This window comes from Puntigrus tetrazona, chromosome 19, assembly GCF_018831695.1.
Source record: "Puntigrus tetrazona isolate hp1 chromosome 19, ASM1883169v1, whole genome shotgun sequence".
Taxonomy (NCBI): Eukaryota; Metazoa; Chordata; class Actinopteri; order Cypriniformes; family Cyprinidae; genus Puntigrus; species Puntigrus tetrazona.
The window spans coordinates 5,933,011-5,955,468 of NC_056717.1; the positions used below are offsets into that span (position 1 = coordinate 5,933,011).

At 38.5% G+C, this 22,458-nt stretch overlaps 2 protein-coding genes across 2 annotated transcripts in view; both read right to left on the reverse strand.

Annotated features, from left to right (window-relative positions):
- Positions 1-621: 621 nt before the first annotated feature.
- On the reverse strand, positions 622-5,574 carry bloc1s4 (biogenesis of lysosomal organelles complex-1, subunit 4, cappuccino). Its single transcript, XM_043217639.1, has 5 exons — positions 5,223-5,574; positions 3,227-3,298; positions 1,797-1,898; positions 1,576-1,710; positions 622-1,457 (listed from the first exon to the last, which is right to left on the reverse strand). The coding sequence occupies exons 1-5, from the start codon at positions 5,514-5,516 to the stop codon at positions 1,362-1,364; spliced, it is 699 nt and encodes a 232-aa protein (XP_043073574.1). The 5' UTR covers positions 5,517-5,574; the 3' UTR covers positions 622-1,361.
- Positions 5,575-6,439: 865 nt separating this feature from the next.
- Positions 6,440-22,458, reverse strand: part of pard6gb (par-6 family cell polarity regulator gamma b) — a 31,122-nt gene continuing 15,103 nt past the window's right edge. Inside the window, exon 3 of the mRNA XM_043218358.1 lies at positions 6,440-9,580. Within this exon, the coding sequence (XP_043074293.1) occupies positions 8,571-9,580 (1,010 nt within the window). The 3' untranslated portion in view covers positions 6,440-8,570. The remainder of the gene's footprint in view (positions 9,581-22,458) is intronic.

Below are 22,458 nucleotides of genomic sequence, written 5' to 3' on the forward strand. Positions count from 1 at the left end.
ACTTAATAAAATGAACTTATTCCTTAACAGTAGCAAAAGTCGTCACACAACTAGCATAACATAACTAGCACACTTTGACCTAAAAACAGGCTGCATTAAACTTTGTTGGCCAAACAAACTTATCACTATTATAAACCTCCACCCACATGTACAAAGGTATTATTATTATTAACATCATCATTATTCAGTGTATAAATGATTCCCCTATGGTATGGACTGTAATAAACATCATTTGAGGGGAAAAACGCCTGTGAGTTTCAGGCACATCAAATATTTTTGGTATTATTTTAGATTTATAACTATAGAAAAATTTAGCAAATTGGTGTCTTTTTCTTATTAAGGTAAGTTTTGGACTTAAATGCTGATGTCAAAATTGGTGAACTTAAGTGTGTAGATTGGCCTGCAGTTGTTGTGACTAAGAAAATCTGTTCCTTAAACGTAAAAAAAATATATACTTGTGCACTTTTATAACCAATATAATATGAATGAACGCTCATTTAAGTGGTTTCTTGTGTCTTTAGAGATGCGTTTATGTAACTGAAGTTGTTAAACTGTTCTATCGGACTTTCTACAAAGACGTTCAGGGGAGCCCTAGAAACATTTGATGGGTAACGCAGTCACTTTATGATAGGCTACATTTGGAAATTTATTACAAATAGACAATCGTTAGTCACAATTATGTAACAAGTAGCATAACACAACCGTCCATGGACATTTAAGTATAAAAAGTAAATAGTCCATGACAAACAATGTTTCTTTTGGCGATTGTTTGGCTGAGGAGTGCGGCACTCAATGCTACATAATAACCAAAAGTCCTTTACACTGGTTACGTGAATTCATCACAGATTCGTCATCAACATGTGCCAGACACCAATTTGTAGACCTTAATAAGATAGATCAGTGATAAATAGCAACAGGGAAAGTAGTGCAAATAGATCTCAAGCACTGGAAGAAAAGACCGAGGGCGAAAAAATTATAAAGCTGTAAAACTATGTACAAGTAGGAGTAAAAATCATAGAAACGTTTCAACTAATGTTCTGACATTTTTCGGACATGCTTTCCCATTTGTAAGAAACGGCGTCAGACTTCCTGGAGAGGCACTTCAGGAAAAAAAACAAACAAAAAAACCCCCAAACAAACGAGTCATTTAAAACCAAAGCTTCTGTTTGTTATAAAACTAGCTGCCATTAGACCGCCTACTAAAATAACAGTTGGCTTCGATCAGGATTCGTTGAATAAGTTGCAGATAAAGTGACCGTGAAATGCTCGTGTTAGCGATCCTGGGTGTTTGCGTCTGAAAGCAGGCCGCGCTGCTGATGTCGGAGAACCCTGGTCTTGATCGGCGCTTCGTAAAGTCTCTCTTACTGCTCAGACGGAGGTTTGAAGTAGTCGTCTGTCCTAAATACACTGGGAAGCTCTTGATGTTTTTGTGATTGCCTTCTTGGGCTAGCAGGTTTCTGTAGGGAATCAAAGAAGAGGACGTTTTGTAACCGGTGATACATTTCAAAGTATGAAAAATAATATGGTGGGTATGTACTGCATGTGTGTGTGTGTGTATATATATAAAGAGCTCACATTTAAAAAACCCGCTACGGCCATTGTGCGGAAGAACTTCTTGAAGGTGCCTGGCAGGGTCCCGACTTCGCCTTCGACTTGAGTTACTTGTTCCTCCATTGCGCTCACATTGGCTCCAACCATTTTGACAAAGGCCTGATGAATAGAGCGTACAGTTGAAACGACAACGACTCGCCCGTTCTTCATCACGGAGAAACGATAGCATTTAATCGTATCATTACCTCCAATTTGTCAATTTTTCGGTAAATCTCTCTCATCTCTTCAGATTTTCTCTGTATTTGTGGCAGGTTGTCATTGACCACCTGCGAAGTGTCGTTTCGAATCTATTAAAACAAAAAAAAAGGGTCATGTCTTTGCAGGTTCAACACCTTTGGTTATTAAAGCAGGGGCTTTATTTGAAAATAGGCTCGTTTCCAAATCCCCTAGGGTTGAACAGCTGACTTTTACAGCTTCTGAATCCATTCTGCTGACCTCGGGCTTGATCACTGAATCAACAGATAAAGGGTTTAGATATTTTGAGCCTGAAAGTAGTGCCCAGCTATTTCAGGTGCTGCGTAATATCATTGCGCCCGTTTATATCTTTCAGAAATAAAGATATAAAAGCTGTCACTGGAGCGGTACAACTTTAAAAGTACACTTTTGTAACTATTAGCTTCAAATATGTACACTTTAAGTACCAACGTGTAGCTTTCAAAGTGACAGCTTTTGTACCTTTATTTCTGAGATTGTACAACAGCAAAGTTTCTTGATTTGTAAAATTGCAAATTGTATTTATTTTTGTTTGTGTGTATATATATATCTCTGCCATTATTAACGGATTTGAATACTTTTTTTTTTCTAGAATCTAGATAACGCTTTTGAGCATTTGCTGTAGTTTCATACGGTAACAATATACAACATATAGACATTTTCACATAGATTTAATAATGTTACCATACCATACTGAGATAAAACTACAAAAGAAAATAAAAAAATAAATAATAAAATATATATAAATATTATATATATATATATATATATATATATATATATATATATATATATATATATAAATGTACTATATATATATATATATATATATATATATATATATATATATATATATATATATATATATATATATATATATATATATATTCCAATCATTGTGGTTAAATTTTACATCTCAATTTTTTCCTTTTTTGAAGGAGGTGCAGGGAGTTTGGGAGTTTAAAGAAAAAGAAGAATTAGGGAGAATCAATAAATAAAGAATAATACATCACATAATAAATTAAAAAGTATCTCAAAATGTAATATAATCTAATAACCCTACAAGTATTACATTTTTGGAAATTGGATTGGATTGAAATACTACTATAAATGTTTATTACCAGTTTTTATTTTAATATTGGACTTTTTGTTAATTTTGCTTTTTTCTAAATAGATTTTCTCTACTCTGTTGTTATTTTTCCTTTATTTACTTTCGCTCTACATTAAACCCATTTCATTTAACCGACGAAAACGCGTTTCAAATATCGTTTTAGCTAACAAAACTGCTCAGTGGTTACATGCCGAACTAAAAAACATTTGTGTGGCTTTGCATTGAATGCCTTCTTCTGTAATGAGTTAAGACAACGGGAAAGAACGGCAGAAAAAAAAATATTGATCCTACCATATCAAGCATACCGACAAACTCATCCACTCTTGTAAGCATTTCCTCCAGGCTTTTCTCCAAGCACAGGACCTGCGGGGCAAACAAATGATGAGCATCAAGAAAAACACATGATATACTCTAAATATAATGCCATTTAAAAGGCCGTAAAGCATCTAAAAAGCGGTCGTGTGTGAGTAATTTAACATAATTAAGTCAGCAGCACAAGAGCGAGTCGGTTATTCTTGATCCCGTAGCACACTTAACACATTAGGCCTGATACAGTGACTACGCTGTGTTTCCAAAAAGACCAGGACGGACTTTTAGTCGGCCATCAAAAAACTTTCTCCTGTATTCTGCGTCGCCGAAGGAGCTGGAGAAGCCAGCGGACGTCACGTTTCTTTGTGATACGATCCGCTTTTGTAGAGCGTTTCGTTTAAAAAGCCACTCCCAAGCAAAGTGACAGTGGTTTTAAATGTCTTAATATTGTTCTCCATTCAATTCTATAAAAAGCTTCATAAAAGTTTTGCAACAGTTCACAGCCAAACCCAGGCTCGAGTTCTCCGACAGAGCAGAAGCGCTACGAGCGCAGGATTTTTATTTTTTTTTAATCGAAACAACCGACTTCAATTATCTGACAGTGTTCGGGTTCGCGTGCCTTCTCAAACAAACGTGGCTTAAAATATGAGATCTGTCTGAAGGGAGCATAGTTCGCTTTTTGGGTTAAAAGGTTTTCTGAATGAAATTCGAACGATGTGGCAATTAGAGATTAGACTGTACAGAAAGTTAAATCTACACGCTAACACACACTATACTCATAGTCCTGCAAGACTGGGGTTGTTAACATTAATAATTTGCTGGAGCACAAAACTCGGCAAGGAACTGCAATGACACGATTTTAAACTAGATGGCGACAAAGAGGCCAAAGACTTCACTCTCTTTATCTACATACATGCATTTCTACAATTAGCATTATAAAGTGTTATTCGAGGAACCTGATATTATACTCATGGGAGTCATTTTATACTTCGATGGCATTCAAGATATGTAATTTATCAGTTCATAATTACTTAGACGAGCAGAACGGCACCAATATCGAAACACTACCCACTCACTGTGTGTTTCCATTTTCAGACACGCTGATGCTTCAGGAGACCTGCCTGCTAAGCTACGGTACGCCTAAAAGTTCTCTGTACTCCTGTAAAAATGCTGTAAATGTCACAAGTACTGTCATAAATTTAATTTATGAATTAACTTCTATTAGAAAAATTAAAGCAACATTTGTTTTGACCATCCTTTGTGCTTTAAGCAGTCAGGTAGGTCTCTTGAAGCATCTTGGAGACGTCGCCACGGTTCTTCTGAAGTTAGCCTGTCTCAAGTTAGTTTTGTTTCTTTGTATCATTTCAGACGCACACATGCAGGATATATTTAAAAAACATTTGCATGTATAAATACTTAGATATTTATATGACTATTATTACTATAGTTCATTGTATATATATATATATATATATATATATATATATATATATATATATATATATATATATATATATATATATATAAATACATAAAAATAACACATTTTTGTACAATATATTGGTTGTTGATGGAAAAAAATTGAACTGTGCCTATGGTGTGACAGCAAAAAACAAAGAAAAACACCTAACACAAAATTTACCCTTTAAATAATATATATATATATATATATATATATATATATATACACATACATACACACAATTTTATATATATATAAGTTACTATGCTTGTTCTTCTGAATATATATATTTTTATGTGTGTGTGTGTATATATATATATATATATATATATATATATATATATATATATATCAGAAGAACAAGCATAGTAACTTAGTGTAATAATATATAATATCATTTAATAATACATTTCTTTACATTGTGCATTGATTTGGTATTTGATGCGTGTGTGTTGGTGTTTGGGCATTATTGCATGTTAAGCAGGCGCATCCTTCTTATCCTTCTTGTTTCCTTACCTCCTCTTCCGCGTTGGCTCTGATATAAGCGGAGTAGGTGATGGCGGTGTGTCTGAGGAGCTCGTCGTCTTGCGTCTGCTCCGGCTGGGTCGCTCCGGCCGGGGAGCTCGGGCTCTGGGCCACTGCGGCGCCGAAGCTCGGGCTCTGAGACACGGTGCCGCTGCTCAGGGCCTCGCTCACCATAGACAGGCTGCTGGCGCTCTGGGACACGATGCCGCTGTCCCTGCTCACCTCCGCGCTGGACTCCTCCAGCGGAGACAGCACCGCGGCCGCCCTATCGAAGCGATGCTCCATGTTCCGCTGTCCGCTGCGCTGCTCTTGTTTATGTGGAAGTCAACGCGGAGCGGCGTGTGCGCATGCGCGGCTTTAACAGCCAGTCACAGAAGGGCCCGGCCACATGCTGGTCATGTGACATCAAGGGTCAAACTTAAAAAACGCAGTAGATAGATTATGTAAAAGCGTTCGTTTTATATTATGTAATTATTTATTGTATATCTATACACTTTAAAATGTATTATGCTGTATATATTGTCGTATTTGCAGCTTTGTTAATGCTACAGCATGCATGAACTGATAAACTGTAATACTGTAGTATAGTTTACTAGAGTAAACTAGTGTTTTGTAATATAATAAACTTAGTACAGTATTGGGTTGGGTAAATATATCATATTACTACAGTTGTTATATTACCACAGCAACTATAATTACCACAACAAATTATTTCAAGTACTTTACTACAGTATGGTTGAAAAACACTTTAGTATTTACTGTGAATTACTGTATTTTTTTCAGGGTCAAATTTTTGAAATTATAATGTATACATCATCTGAAAGCTGACCAAATAAGAGGAGAAAAAATATTTTAAAATCTGGAATCTGAGGGTGCAATAAATAAATATGGTAGGAAATTTACAGAATGGAATATGAACGATATCCTTATTTTGGCATAAAAGAAAAATGATCATTTTAAGCCATACAATGTATTTTTGACTATTGCTACAAATATACCCTTGCTACTTACGACTAGTTTTGTGGTCCAGGATCACATATAAAATTATTTAATTAAAACTGTTTTATTACTATTTAATTACAACTGTTTGTGAAAGAGAATAGAATAGGATGTGTGCAAACAAAAGGAATGTGTTGTATGCTGATGTTGTGTGCGGATTCGTATGATCGTTTATCATAAAAAAAATAAAAATAAAAAACAACTAAATGCACTTTATCCATCTCTGAATTTTATTATGCACTTTTTAAAAAAATGACTGACATCAGTAAAAACAATATAGACAATATTCACATGTATTTTTTGCACTGAAAAGGCTTTAAACTACAATTTTAAATGTGGTTTGACTGCCTGACTCATATATCCTACCATGAGGATCATTTCGACACTGACATTTGTTGTTTAAACCATAAATATGACACTGAAACTGTCCTGACACCATTGACTTAAGACATATGTTGTACCCTTTTTCTTTAGTAATGTGCTCTTTAGCTCGTCTTGTTTTGGATTTCTTTGCATTTTATTTATTGTTAATTGATACACATACAGACGAACCAAGCCATCAACAGTGATGCGAAAGAAAAAGTATTAAATGCAAAAAAAAAAAGAACGTGATTTTCAGCCAAAGAGACGCAGTGCAGGCAGTGACCAGCAGATGGCGACTCACAACAAATGTATTCGGACTCGCACGCGCACGTGTTGTACCATGTCCTTGCTTTTACCAAAATGAAAATATTTCCAGTGGTCAGATCCAAATACTTAGTCTGTTTGAGTGAAGTATGTCTGAAGGAGGGGCAGTAAGGCACAAAAATGGTGGATATGAAGGTAAGTCTTTGTTTAAGTAGATAAAAATGATGCAGTCAACCTAAAAAAAAACAAAAAACAAAAGAACGTACATCCACAGTGGTTTTAAATTATATACAAAAATGATTCCACATACTCTCTCTCTCTCTCTCTCTCTCTATAAACAAAATTACTGGGTATAAACTGTGCATTTCCACTGTATAACAGGATGATATTAGACTATCCATGAAGTTTGACTGGACTTAAAGGGACAGGTCTCGACAAAATCATCTTTCATCGACCTCAAATGTTCCAAACCTGTACGAGTTTCTTCATGTTTAACACAAAAGAAGATTCTTTAAAGAATGTTGGTGACCAAACAGTTGACGGTGGCCACTGACTGGGAAAAAATACTATGGAATTCATTGGCTACCGACCAACAACTCTTTGGTTCTTTAAAACTTCTTTTAACGCATGAAAGAAACTCATACATGTTTGAAACAACCTGATAATGAGTAATTGATTTTCTTCTTTTATTATTATTTTGGGATGATCTATCCCTTTAACTGGCTGCAATAACATAAGAGCCATTAAAAGATGGCTACTACTGACTACTGCTAGACAGCATTCTGTTCTTTTGTGGGGATTTGAGTGGAGGTCAGAGGTTATGCTTCATTAACAGTGAGGTGACAGAAAATGTGTGTACGGACTAAACACAGAGAGAACCAACAGACTCGCATTCCGCTGGACTCCTGAAGTCAAAAGGTCTTCAAGAAACGTTTAAGTGTGAAATACCTATATGTGATGACCCATTACACCCCACTGTAGTCAAATAAACCAGACACCAAGTCAAATGAAACCTTACAAGACCAAAGTCAACATAATGGAGTCAGCATATTGTCTGATCATCATGTACATTTTTCCACAATTTCTAAAAAACAAGCCATATTCATATATTTGAAAACCAACATTCTGATGATATCTGCTAAATAGTAAATTTAGTGCAAATAGTACTAAACATACAGCAGATACATATTTATCACTAAAAATCATCCTGATAAATTAATAATACTATTCAGTTATTAACTTGGGCAAGGCAAAGAAAAGCTTGTGTTTCTGATTAAGTTTAAATTCATTTTGGCATTTGCATAATGCAACTGGCTTGTGTATTACACCAGGGCAAGGGTTTTTACATACAAACCGTAAACAGAAGCCAACAGTACGCACAGGTCTAAACCCAATTTTCTGGTCCCAAGAGATATTTAGGTAACTTGATTAAAATTAACCTCTAAACAAGAACTGACAAACACTGATAGACAAAGATTTTAAAAAAAGTGGCTCCACTTAGAAAAAGAGACACATACCACTAAATCTGAAACATTTTTGACATTACAACACAGGGAAAGCAAACATTTAAAAGAATAAAATTGCAGATATTGTTTCTGTTAAATTATTCGTTTTCCAAACCCTTAAAGTTTGTTGAGGTTCAAGGTCAGGTCTGATGTCCCAGGCTGAAAGGCAGAGTCTCTGGGAGGGCTGGATTTTATGTGACTGTATGCATTATAAAGTGATGACTGTGCCATCCTCCTCCACCCCTCCTCTGGGTAAAACCAGGCTGTGGCGGGGGTCTGTCCTCAGACTGCTGAGGATTTTGTGTAGGCTGCCATTGCTCTCCCGCATAGCAGGATTGCTGCTGTGGTAGGGATGGTGTTGGAGGGTAAGGTCCTTTTGCAACTTGTAACTCAAACTACTGTGCACTGTGCCATTAAAGCTGGGTTGAGAGTGGAAAGAGGCCGTGGACACAGTGGATGGCGGTCTTGTTTGGGGTCGTGTAGGAGGACTCGGAGGGGTCACGGTGGTCGTTTGCGTCTGGGACCGTGATGCAGTTGAAGCCACCGAGGCATTGGAGCGCCGTGATGGCCGTTTCATGTTGCTTTCAATTACGATGTCCGACTCCTCGTCACTTTCCAGATCCTCTGGACTGTAGCCATGAGAGATGGCGGTGGCACCAGTGGGAACGGTGATGGCGGGGTATCCCACTGAACCACTGCTGTCTGATGACTGACCCGAGCTGCCCGAGATACGACTGCTGCGCACCACATTGTTGCGCTGGTTCACCGGCTTCACGGTCACGATAAGGTTGTGGCTGTTTGCAATCATCATGTCAGTCACCTGGTCCAAAGTTTTTCCTGTCACCTCGATGCCATTGACCTCCAAGACCTCATCATTGACAGCCAGCAGGCCCGTGCTCTCGGCCAGGCCTCCAGGTACCAGACGGGAAATGAAGATACCTGGGACCTTTTCCAAGCCATGAGGTGTGACACGGACACTGGTTCCATCACGAATGTAGAATCCCAGGGGCTTGTCCGAGCCATGCCGGTAGAGCCGAACTCTCCGGTGAGATTCAGGAAGGATGTCCACGTCAATAATGGACGACACGGGACGGAAATCCTGAGGCATGCCAATGTGGATGTGGGGCCGTTTACGGTTTAGGTCGTTGCGAAGAGTGACCACTGCCTTCTTTTTCCGGGTCAGAGTGCTGGTGCCGAAGTTGCTGTAGTCAACCTCTTCTGCAAGAGCAAACAAGGACAACTGTTAATACTTTTGGATTTGAAGCCTCAAATATGCATACAAACATGGTAAAGCAAGAGATTGGATCAGTTTGTTAAACTTCAGCCTTAGTGCTGTTGGAAAGTACAGCTTCATATTAAGGTGATGAGGACAAGCATGCAAATCTAATCAAACCTGCTAGATGGTTTATAACCCTCAGATGCTCCAAGGATTACGATGTACCATGCTTTTTCTGACAAGTTAACTCAAAACATGAGGCCATCTTTGAGGCCATCACTACAAAAACATACCCTCAACTAGTGACACAATGGCCTCTATTGAAGGTATTTAGCAGAGATGACGATATCTGCTTGTTCTGATGTACTCTGTGAGAACCCCATGTTACTGAAGATTAAGATGTAGATTAAGAGATCAAGTGTGATCACAAGTCCGACAGACGCATCTTAAAACAGAAATGCATTATTGAAATGCTCCCATAGGGACGAGGAACAGCTTACTTTGGTGAGGTACTTGTGAGGCTAATGATATGAATGAATATAACAGAGTGTTTTAATAAGGCTTCTCTTTGAACATGAACATAACTTGCTTCAAAAACATCCCCCCTGTGTTGAGTCTGACAGCAACCACACCTGGACTGTTCATTGTGGAAATAAAGTATGGTTTCCAGTGCAAGTTTAACTGACTTCCCAGCATGAGTTTTCAGGCAAATGCAGGCAAGAAAATGCCCGGCTTGTCAATTACTCTCCAATCAATTTTTAAAAATGATTTTACAAAGCTTCCGAATTTTCCTCAAAGCATCTAGCCACAGTTGTTCTTAGTTTGGCTCTTTGGCGGCCTGATTATTTTGATTGAGTCCAGACAGGCTTTTATTATGTCCTGGAATTTCAGCCACAACTGCAAGTCTCTTGATAGGAAACACATTGAAGTGTTTCTGTCTCTGGCCTTCATTAGGAAGGTACTGTTTTCCAAATGTCCACCCTCAACTGTCTTCTTCGGAGAAGAACTTTTAACATCTAATGAAAATGTAGGAACTTATGGACTGATGAAAGGTGTAATTTGCAAATACAAAAGGAGTAAGTAAGCAAATACAAAGTACATCCTGGAAGCTGGGACTTGGAGTTAGGGCAATGAATACGTTTTTAAAGTTAGCCTGACAGAAACTAGACTTCACTGGATTTTCCATTCTGCCTCCTTTTGTCCTGTACGGGCTGGTATCAGCACAGGCCCAATGTGGATTCTTTAACCTCAAATGGGACTGAGAGTAAGAGCAAGCCACTAAGTAACCAAGCCTAAACTACTTCTGACAGAGTAATCCTCACTGCACTGATGCATGATGGGAAAACAAATTCAGCTCAGTGATCAAAGGACAGCTGGCTGTTTCCAGACATTTCTAAGGGAAAGTGAATGGCCCAGTGCCTACCAGACAGAAAACAGTCTACAGGTTCAAGAAATCCAATAATATTGCCCAAGGAGGCTTCATTAATTGGCAGTAAAAAGAGAGGGATGTTGAGTCAATAGCTGATGAACAACATGCCCAAGTCATGATTTTATACATTATTTTATACAAATTGGGGTTGTGGGCTTGTCTGCAATACTAACTGGAGGGCAAAACTGTATTTTTTGATTTTCAAACTAATCATTTGTCCTGTTGTTACAAACCCTTCGAAAAACCACTCCTGCAAGTGAGATACAGAAAACCACCAAAAAGATGCATTAAATAAGAGCACTGTTGAGATAAAGGCATATAGATTAGACAAACAAGGCCTACAAACATGTAACACTGCCCAGAGAAAGCAGAGAAAGAATTTCTCATATGAGGTCACCCAGAAAGAGACAGCTCAAATGAATAAAGTAATGTTTCAATGCTGTGCCTAGCACTGCAGTCACCTGACTAGGCTCCATGGGAAGGGGCCAGGTCCCAGCGTCAGGGGTCACTGGAGATGCGGTGGGCGAGCCTGGTAGAAATAAACCCTACATTCCACCACACAGTGCCTCAACCAGGAATGCAGAAGTTGTTTCACAACTTAACCGAGATGACCCACAACATGTTTGAAGCATAATTCATCAGTTGACCGTAGCGGTACGATCCCCCTCAGTCACCCACGGGTGGGTGTGGGAAAGAGGAGTGGGCGAGGTCTCAGGCCTTTGTTCATCTCTTCCCACTTCTCGTTAACTTACACACTGAAAGGGACCCTTTTCAAGTTCTGTTGGATTTTTTACAAACGCTCATAAAAGCAAGACTCAAAAGAGTTTTACGACCAATCATTATGCCTATTATGCCTACCAACACCATTTATTTTCCCATTTTCTCCTGCATTTCCTACTGTGTGTTCTGGAGAAACTGCCAATACGATCCACTTTCTTATTTACAAAACACCCTGCCCAAATTCCTGTCTGGGTTCTATTATTTGTGCTTGCTGTCACTGTCGTGCTGGTGAAGAATGCTCTTGGTGGGAGTCATCCATCGAAGACATAAGTGAATAAAGTGATGTGCATTACCATTGAATGACAGATAGTGCGAAAGCAATTCTGCATGACAATACTTTGTCTGTGAGGCCAACCAGCTCACGATGAGAAGACTATATAGTACCCTGACAAACAGAATGTTGATTTCCATAACATCACCAAACTACCAGAACAAAGAAAGGGAAGTCTAACGTGAACTGAATATATTACTGAATATATACATATAAAGCAGACACAGGTACTCAAGGGTTCACCACAGTGCAGAATCAGGGGTAATGGCTCTCAGACAGAGCCCCCTGGGAGAGTACGTCTGTGTTTGCTTTAAACCGTCGCACTCAAATTTCCCTGGATGAATGGAGCGATGGCTTTTGGCTTCTCTCTGTACCCTGAGAGAGATTAAAGGAGGAAGCCCCTCCTTCATGTGTGCACACTCAGCAGAGCTCTCTATGCAGGCTCCGACACACCCCTACGGGTTTTAACTCGTGTTACCCACAGTGCACTGAAATACACATCTGGGAGAAGTTAGCAGGCAGCGGTGAAGGGTGGAGACTGTGACGGGAGATTAAGCTCCCTTGCCATCTTTTTTGCAATGTTGCATAAGGACTGCTTTTAACAGGTAGACAAATTAAAAAGTTATTTTAGACATTCCACCTAGTCTACCCTGGTAAATAAGGATTTCAGCTCAAATGTGGGGTCTGTACGTTCACTGTGCAATTCACATTCTTCTCAATGCAGCTCTGCACATAAACCATCTCTACACAAAAACATATGCTCAGTGTTTAACCTTGTTCTCCGCCCCCCATATGTTCTGCAAGTGTGGCCAAGTTTAGGACATGACTGCCAAGAGTCCTTTGGGCCCAACACATAACTAAGCTTGTCCTATCATTACATGACATAATCACTTGTGACTGCCAGTATGTAACGTCCATTTAAATGTAACTAATGTAAATATATTAGTGATCGCATGAAGTTCTGAGGCTGAAAGTAAATGTTTGCTTATGAAGTGTGTGTAGGCGCTAACAAAAAGATGTGGGCAACTGAGGAAGACGGTCAGGAAGCAGAACATGGTTCAGGATGTACTGGTTGCCCTCTTTATGCTGTGGTGTGTGTCGGTGGTACATTTATGACCTCATATGCATGAATAAGAGGAAACTGATCAGTTTCAGCCCTGATGAACAAAGACAAAAGATGGCCCAGGTCGAAAACTTTTCATGTGATTCTGTCTAGTGATCCAGGTCTAGTACCAAAGCTGATGTGATCATTTAAGGAACTGTTCACCTAAAAATGATCCCATAATTTATTCACCCTCAAGCCATCTGGTGTATGATGTATAACATAGATGTAACAGAAGCTAAGGTGAGAACTGATGAATGTGGAGTTAATTAATCTCTGATTGTATTTGTAAGTTGAAAGGCATATTCACCTAGGATGGCTTGAGTACATTATGAAATCATTTTCATTTTTCACTATTCCTTCAAGACATTAATGGAGTGAAATTCCATAGCAGTGCCAAAGCAGTCTTTGGCACCGCTATGCTATGTCTAGGTTAATCCATGTTTGTATGCACCTGTCGGCATCTGTAAAGTGTATAAAGCTCTTCTCAACACAAGCAAGATAACTTGTGATGAGCTAAAATCATCAATCATCAAGTACAAAAGAGGCTAATATTTTACATTTTGAAATGTAATGATTTATAGTGACAACTGTTGCAGATATTTGCATTACTTTTCTCGTAATGCATCATTGATGAATACATTTAATTACAGCTATGCAATTGTAAAATGTTATTAGATGTTTACCAGCACAAATGTCACCACAATTGGGATCCATACTTAAGAGTTTGTAGTCTGTTTCTAATTGATTAAACTTAATTTATGTCCGATAATATAGGCAGCCAACTGCTATAGATTTAGATTAAAAGATGGACCCAGGTCATTTGGAGGGATACTTTTGGAGTGGAGGGGGTGGGATGCTTTTGACTTGGCAACAAAGCAACCACTCAGAATAGAATAGAAACAGCATGGCAACTCCCTGGAAATGACCTGCAGATCCCTGTCATTATGGCACCACTTTTTATACATAAGATTTTGTACTGCTTCACTGTGGTACGGTGACACTTTGGTGTATTTTGCCAACAATGCAATGCCAATAAAATTATGTATTCAAAGCCAGCCCAGGCAATGCTATCCTAAAACTTTAATCCACAGATTTGCTATCTGCTACACTGTACTCCTGCAGCGCTCCAAGAGGTCATGCAGTGTGTGTTTGACTCATCAGTGATGAGCGGGCGAGTCCTCATCTGGCTCTGACCTCATCCTGCATTTGAGATGATCCCAACCCCCCAAACAAGCTGCTAAGTGAGACGTTCCAGATCTGCTTTCTAATCTCTCACCGTCACGGGTGACACCAAACAGCTCCAGGTTTAGTGGGGGAGCAGGATTAAGGTGCTAATGACACCCACAATCTGTCCCTTTAAAAGCTGTTTGTGGAGGAAAGAAAAACTAGGCTAATCAGATAAACAGAATAAAAAGATTCCCAAGTTGAGCTAAGCAACTTCTAGGGAAATGCTTTTAGGTTGAAGCAGATGTTTTGATAAAAAGAAAAAAAAAGTGGCACGAATACACATTAAATCACTTCATCACAATGTACCTCAACAACTGGAAAAAGTTCAGTGTTACCTGTTGGTAACATTTTAGCCACTATGTTGACTATAAGTAGCTTTGCTACATTGCAGTCAATTTGTTTTACTGACTTACTAATGCTCTACTAATACTCAGAGTTAGTTGACACGTAGTTACTCATAGTTGTGTACTACAGAAATAAAGTCAGTGTTTACTATGTTACTTAAAATTCCAATTCATTCACTTTCTTGAATGTTCCTAGTCTTAGATTCTTTGTCATAAGCACACTGTTCCACAGAAAAATAAAATTTGTTCTTTCAATCTCAATTTGCCTCAGAAATTACATTCTTTTTTAGTTTGTCATCAATCCTTTATATTTTGCAACTGCTTTCCTTTATTTACCTGCCATATAGAGATTACTTTTCACTCACAAATGGATAAAGTCCATCCTTATTTTTTTGTTGAAGATACTGATATCTAAGATATCTAAAATGTCATGTTAAAGAACTAAAATGTGTCAGATGAACTATATTACAGGTTTTATTTACCAATTGTTCAAATATTATACCATCATTATGTTGGCATTTCACAAATTTATATTGCAGTTACTTAAGTACAATGTCTTTTTGTAATAAGCCAAATAAATACATAAAAACTAATTGTAAATGTGGAAGAAAATGGATGTTGGTTTTATAACAGTAACTACATAGCTTTGCTGTATCATCTTCCAAAAAGGATAAACTATTCACAATCCAAGGCAAAAACAATGTTGAGAAACCAATGATGAAAATGATTCCAAACCACAGCAAAAAAAAAAAAAAAAACTGCTTTCACTGCAATTTGCTTTTCTGCAGAGTCTAAGCTTTGAATTATGCTGCGGTTTATGGGAGAAAATGATGCTGCAGTCTTTACATAAATAATGAGAAAATACTGCATTCATATCTAGTTAGAACTCCTGAAAGAATCAGTTTCTTCATGTTTATTTCTGGTGAGGGCCTGAAGAAACATTCCCACACAAAAACAGAGACCTGCATGTAGGAGTCTACAAGTTAAATATTTAACGAAAACTTGTTCTTTTTAAGATGCCAGGAGTGTCGGCCACACGAGGCAGTCAAACCTCACCGGGACGAGCGTCTTTCTTCCTGTTGTTATTGAGAAAGTGTTCTGAAGGTCTGGGCAGGTTGAGGCTGGTCTTCCACACCTGTACTCAACACACACCCTTTCACAACCCACTTCCTGAATGAGACCTGCTAAACTGTGTGCCAAGATCTCAGATTCCGCCTCGCTCCGCTGCCTCTGTTTGCCATGATGACCCTCACGTGCAGACACGTCTAGCACGTAACAAACTCACTCGCCCACACAGATGAGGTCTAACTACATTAAAACCAGGTACCGGGCTTCAGAAAGCTAAAGTAATCTTTAGCTAATATTTTGATAAAAGCTACAAATTATGAACGAACTAAGAAATACAACAGTGAAACTTCATGCCCCGTATAAAAACAAAATGACACCTCATGGTCCAGCCAAAGGTCTTATCAAACGCTTCAAGATGTCAATTTCTCTGGAGGAACAGCATCTGGTTTAACTGGCTTCTCCCACTTTTACAGCTGAACTCTTCAACCGCAGGTGGCCCACAGATTTCTACTGGAAGATGGATCCGTTTTGACCTCAAAGCCAGTCAACTGAATCGGTTATCTAACAAAGAGTTACAGACTAAATCTAAATCATTAGGTGGAGAGAAACTAATGAACCACCATATTTTCATATAAATACACTGGTTCAAGATCCAGGTTACCTAGCAAGTAATTGGAGAATTACTACTATTATCACAGTTGTGCTTGGTTGTTATTGTGCCCTTACAAACTACTTAACTTAAGGCTATTCAGTTGAGACCGCCCCACTAATCAGTGGACTGTAAAGCAACTGGAGATAAAAGTCTTTGCTAATTGGCAAGTGACAACTTAACGCATTTGGCTGAGTATTTCAGACAGGGCAGCCAAAAAGAAAAGGCTTCAGTGCATTGATCCTGTTTGTAAAGGCAATGCAGTTTTGAAGATTTGAAATCAGATGAAAACAGAATGTGAGAATTACGACCATGTTGAAATCGAGATGCCACATGTGCCCTTATGCTGTGCTGTTTCTAGGGGAATTACGAAGTGAACATCAGTGCTTTTTGCATCCAAAAATCCCTTGCACAACAAATTTGTAACTGTTCTTTTCTGGCTCTTACATTTAAAAGCTAAAACAGCTGTTACATGGAAAAATGAATTAAGGTATGAATTTAACAATATTTTATGTTAAGGTCCTATTCTTGATATTAACAAACCATTAACTACAAAAATTGCTGTTATAGTTGTTATATTTAGGTACTGGTACTGTAGAATATGGCCGTGCAGCATATAAGCTTTATAAGTACTAATAACAGCCATTATATTAATAATAGGAATGCTAATAATTAATAGTGAGAATAGGTCAAATTAATATTATGCATTCTTTTGCATATGGGATATTTCAGTATGTGAAGAATATTTATAAAAATGCATGAAAAAGCAAAAGTATTTCATTAGTATAAATGAATTATTTTATGGTTATACCTTTTAGTTGCTAATTAGCATGTGCATTATTAGAATATTAGCCATTTATTAGGGCTAATTAAGCGCATATTAATGCCTTATTCTACATCCCTAATATTACCCAGTACCTGAGAAAGATAGGGATAAAACAATTTAAAATTAGGTGCCACAACTGTTTTCAATATTGGTTAGAAATATTCTTGAGCAGCAAATCAAAAAAAAAAAAAAAAAAAAAAAAAAAAAAAAGTCTTCAGATGCCACACTTTGTACATCATTTATTGAATGGTACATGTAATGGGAGGCAGGCCAGTATATTTTCCTCCTTCGTCACTTTTGGCTGTCAGCAGCTGAGAGTGAAACTGGGGCCGTGCCAATCAGCTCAACGTAAACAACAGCTCACCAGTCTCTCAGCAACCAATGAGATAAGGCCTCCGCTCCAGTGCCAGTATTTATCAGGTGCCCTCACAGTGAGGGGGAGCTCATTGTTTTGAAGGTCTCTGACCTATATACGTGGCTTCCATTGGTGTCCCGCCATTCACAGAGTCTAATTGTTTCTTTAAATGAACGTCCACAATACGTCCTCCCCCGCACCCCTCATTCAGCAAGCTAAAGCCAAATTGGCTTACAGGAATCCAACGGCAAACCGCTAATAAGGCTAGTATGATTTCAGAATTACTTCTTGTAGGACGGCTTAAACAATAGACTGCAATGAAACAGGCAGGGAAGGTATGAGGAATGTGGTTTGTCCAACCGCTACAGATGAAAGGATTTAAGGAGGATTTCCAAAAAGCCATTCCCCATCCCCCCTACACACAAAAAGACAAACCAAACGCAAAACAAAGAGTTCAGATTCATTTCCCTTGTTTGCTCACATGAGGGCTACTGACTGTGAAACATGACACATGCACACAAAGCTAGTTTTAAATGCTTTCTTTAAGCTGTCATATATTTGTATGCATTCATACATGCGAGAGATGACAGATTAACTCGTCTCCTGAGACAACCTTGGCTCTCGTGTGACAGCTAAAGACTGTAGTCAATCTATCAGTGGTCAAGTATGTTTACATTTTGATACGCTTAATGTTTACAATGTAATGAGAGCAATTATGAGTGAAAACTTAGTGGGGCCAGTCTACATTCATATAACATTAACATGTTAAAGTCTGTCCACACCAACATGAAAGTTTTCATAGCATGATTTTCACATTTTATTTGTCTGTTGAGTGCCCATATTATGGATTTTTGAAAATGAGCTTTCATGCAACGTGTTGCACAGCTCTAAGTGAATGAAAACATCCAGCAAGTTTTTAAATATGAAAGTTTAAAGTTATTCATTCTCAAAAGAAAGGAGTAGACTCTGAATCATAATTGTTTTTTTGTTTTTTTTACACCGTACCTCACTGACTTGATCCGTTCAATTGATTAACCTCTTTCTGGAAAGGAAAATCGTCAGTGTTTTATAACTTAATTTTAATTTGCTCATCACATAACTAATTTCATAAAAGTATTTGGAATATAGCTCACAAGACATTATGATTTTTTTTGTAGTGTTTTTTCCTATTTAATCCTATTCTCCTTTTGTGTTTCAGAAAGTCAGAGGGTTTTGGAGCCACATTAGAGGGAGTAAGTGATGACAGTACGTCTTTTGAGAAATTCATCTTTTAAAATCAGAAGAAAACATCTGCAAACACGGATGATAGTACGGTGCATGTGAACTTCTGTGAACCCACTCAGACTCATGACAGAAGATGGGGAGTATTCCAGCCATCTCATCCTGTGCATGCAGGAATGGTGGGGGGAGGGCAAGGGTGACGGAGGAACGGGGGGATCTGAGGCAACTGCAATGGGTGGGATGCGTATCCAGACGGTGCAGTCAGCAATTAATATACATTTGGCCCTCAGCCTCCCAAAAACCATATAAAGCAGGAGCACGAATGGTCCATAAACAGCAAGGGTGTGTCTGTGTAACTGTGGGGGTGTACAGTCCTCTTTGTAATTAAGTCCAACTAAATGCATTGGGCGGCAGGGTCACTCCTGTAGTTCTCACGACCTCGAGTGTACCGCTGGCTCCGAGATTCAGCTCGTTTATTACAGAAATGGAGATAAGGGACTGGTTGCAGGGGCAATCAGAGGATGGTGTGGCACAGATGTTAAAGAGAAGGTTGCAGGTCCAGCAACAGCATCTTGGTGGAAAATAGGCATCATCATTGCTTCACCATTGATTGACTGATAACTGGCTGCCCCTCATCCACTAGACAATACAGATTCACCCCTGACGTCCCCATCTTTGTTTTTCCATAGGTTCTAGGATTGGGCATCAAGAACCGGTTCTATTCTAATACCAGCCCCAAATTTCCAAGAACTGGGTATTCGATAAGACATGTGCGTTTGGATTCCACTTAACGATTCCTATGTTTGCATTTTAATGTGATTTTACACTATTGAAGCACGTACATCTGAAGCATGAGAACAGCGGCTTTGACAGAGGTCCAGATGAGGGTTCTCGGCCTGTGTCCGTTCTCTGCGTTTCCAATGTATTTTAAATTTAATCAACCAGTATGCACCAAATATGTCAGCATATCATAAACAGTTAACCAGATGAAAAAGGCAATAGTATTTTTAGATCTGCGCCTAATAAAATAACCTGCCTGTCAATAACGTTAATTAATGAACAAAAACACACATACACACACACACATACATACACAAATATATATTAATTGATCTTTATTGAATATCTTAGCTTTAATGAGGATCAATCTATTTTCTAAGAACTTGGACGTATATATATATATATATATATATATATATATATATATATATATATATATATATATATATATATATATATATATATATATATGTGTGTGTGTGTGTGTGTGTGTGTGTGTGTGTGTGTTGTTTTATTCAGTAGTACAACAGTCTATAATTAATTCAATTAAATTGAGGACAAAAACAAACAACCAAACACTATTTTAGTACACAGTATTATAAGCTGCAGATTTAGACTTCTGTGTCTTGAAGAAGTGAGAAATGACAAAAAAAAAAAAAATAAGACACGGGCAGAAAAGACTGAGAAAGACAAAAGACGACTGCGTCTTGTTACCACAAATGGCCCAGACGGCCTGTCTGCAAAGTAGAATGTCAAAAATGCTCAGCAGGTTGGAGAAGTTTGTGAATGCAGAGTTGTTCACTTGAAAAGAAGAAAAAAAAAAAAAAAAAAAAAGGCACAACTTTGTGGCTGTAAAAAACATTAAATAAATAACATCGTAGTCATTCGTCTAACAGTCGCTTTATACAGACAGCTGTTAGACGGCTCCAATTACAGTGTCGGTACAAAAGAAACGTCAGGTACATTTTTCCATCCGCATGATTCAAAACTGACCCATTTGCTTTTCAAATGGCGTAGTCGTAATCCCAGATAAACAAGCACACACATGTCTTTAAAACTCTGAATCAAAGCAAGTAGATCCCTTGAAGAGCGGCGCTGTGGTAGGATAAACAGCTCATGTGCTCCACATGTCTGGTCTCGTCCCAGAGAGCAGCCCTAATTAGCGAGGAACAGGAATAAGCTTTGCAAAAACCAGCTACTCTTGCTCAGCCAGGCGCCTCGAGTTAGATTTCAGAAGAGTGGCTAAACCACCGTCACCCAGAATGCACCTCTCCGGGTGCACACACCCTGAACAGGGCTGCGGCCTCAAATCTCAGTCCAACCGCACGGCACTGGGCCCAATCCAGAGGCCACAAACTTCTGCTCCAGGCTATAAACAACTATAGCCTCCAGAATCCTGGTGGACGCCACTTCCTTCCTCTCTGCAACAACAGGCTGAGAAGCGAGACACTGGACAACACACAAGAATCACTCTTCCACAGTAACTTTCTGATTTGGGGAGTGGGCACAAGAGAGGTGTATTGTGTAACCCAGCTTATCTCCAATAGGGTGGTGGAGTTGAGTGATGCCAAATCGAAGTGAACTCAAACAATACGTGCAGTAAGGTCACTCAGAAGCCAGTGCAAGTTCTCAGCGGGTTGAACTTACCAAAAACGGTTCCTTATTGTGAACAATAACAGGCAAGGCTGGTGATTCAAAAGCATTAATTCCTAAAGCAATGAATCCTGAGGAACCAAGAACTAGCCAAACATCCTATCCACGTATACGTTTTGTTTTTTTCTTTTTGACCCGATTATAACATGTCATTGACCTGTAATCTTACAATCCCGTGGAATTATACTGAAATCATATTTTCAGTGGTTTTGAGTTCCCCAGAGAAACTTTGTGTTGGAAAGGAAAATGGTATTTTCAGTTTGTCGGGGGAACGCAATACTTTTGTGAGCGAACACAGGCATTTCAAATATACATTTTTCAATTTACGATCATCAAGGTTTCATTGCAAGTGTAGAAAGGAATTTTCTGGATTCAACCTGACTACAGCACAAATATTGTAGATCCCATAACCTAATACCAATACCGTAAAATCACCATAAAATAGGCAAGAACAACTTGATAACAATAAAACTTTAAATTTCACAAAATAATTAAATTAAGTGGCTTTACAACATTATAAACTTCACATTTAAATTCTCAAAAAACATAAAACTGCATCTCAGCCTAACCTTGTTTTTTTTTTTTGAGGAAAATGAAGAACAAATCAATTATTTTTAGTGGTCATCAACATTAAGCAACAAATACTGTCGACTGAGCTTAAACTGTATTGAACCCGGAATACCTTCAGGGCTGGAAAATATTTCCTTTGTAATTAGAGAATTGAGTTGTTTTGGTAAAATAGACCATTTTGACTATTTTGATTCTTAATGACTTACAGAACACCTTCTAAAACAAAGGCCCTTTATAGCAGTAATCAAAAGAAGCAAATCCTTTCCTTAGAATGGAAACCGAAAGAACTAACAGCAAAAAAGTACCTGAAACGTCAGCTGTGCTTGTGCCTGTTCAGAAATTCCAGCAGGAAAAAGTGTGTCAAGAGTTTCCGTTAAAATCCACCTGTGTGACACAAAGAGCTCTCACGCCGTCCGCTCCACCCTCTGCCCTCTCGCCTTCTTTTACAGCATCCTTTAAACGTACCACACACGCTGGACCACACAACATCAACTACATTTTACAGCAGTCATCCAGTGGCTCCGTGTAGGCTACGCTTGGCAGAACCACACAGAGCAGCTCTAACCAGCTCAAAATGAGACCAGAATCGGCCAATTACAGCT

Coding starts and splice junctions, on each gene's coding strand:
- bloc1s4 (XM_043217639.1), bottom strand. CDS start 5,516: ATGGAGCATCGCTTCGATAGGGCGGCCGCGGTGCTGTCTCCGCTGGAG. Junction 1,711..1,796: donor GAAAAATTGACAAATTGGAG/GTAATGATACGA, acceptor TCTATTCATCAG/GCCTTTGTCAAAATGGTTGG. Junction 1,458..1,575: donor CCGTAGCGGGTTTTTTAAAT/GTGAGCTCTTTA, acceptor GATTCCCTACAG/AAACCTGCTAGCCCAAGAAG.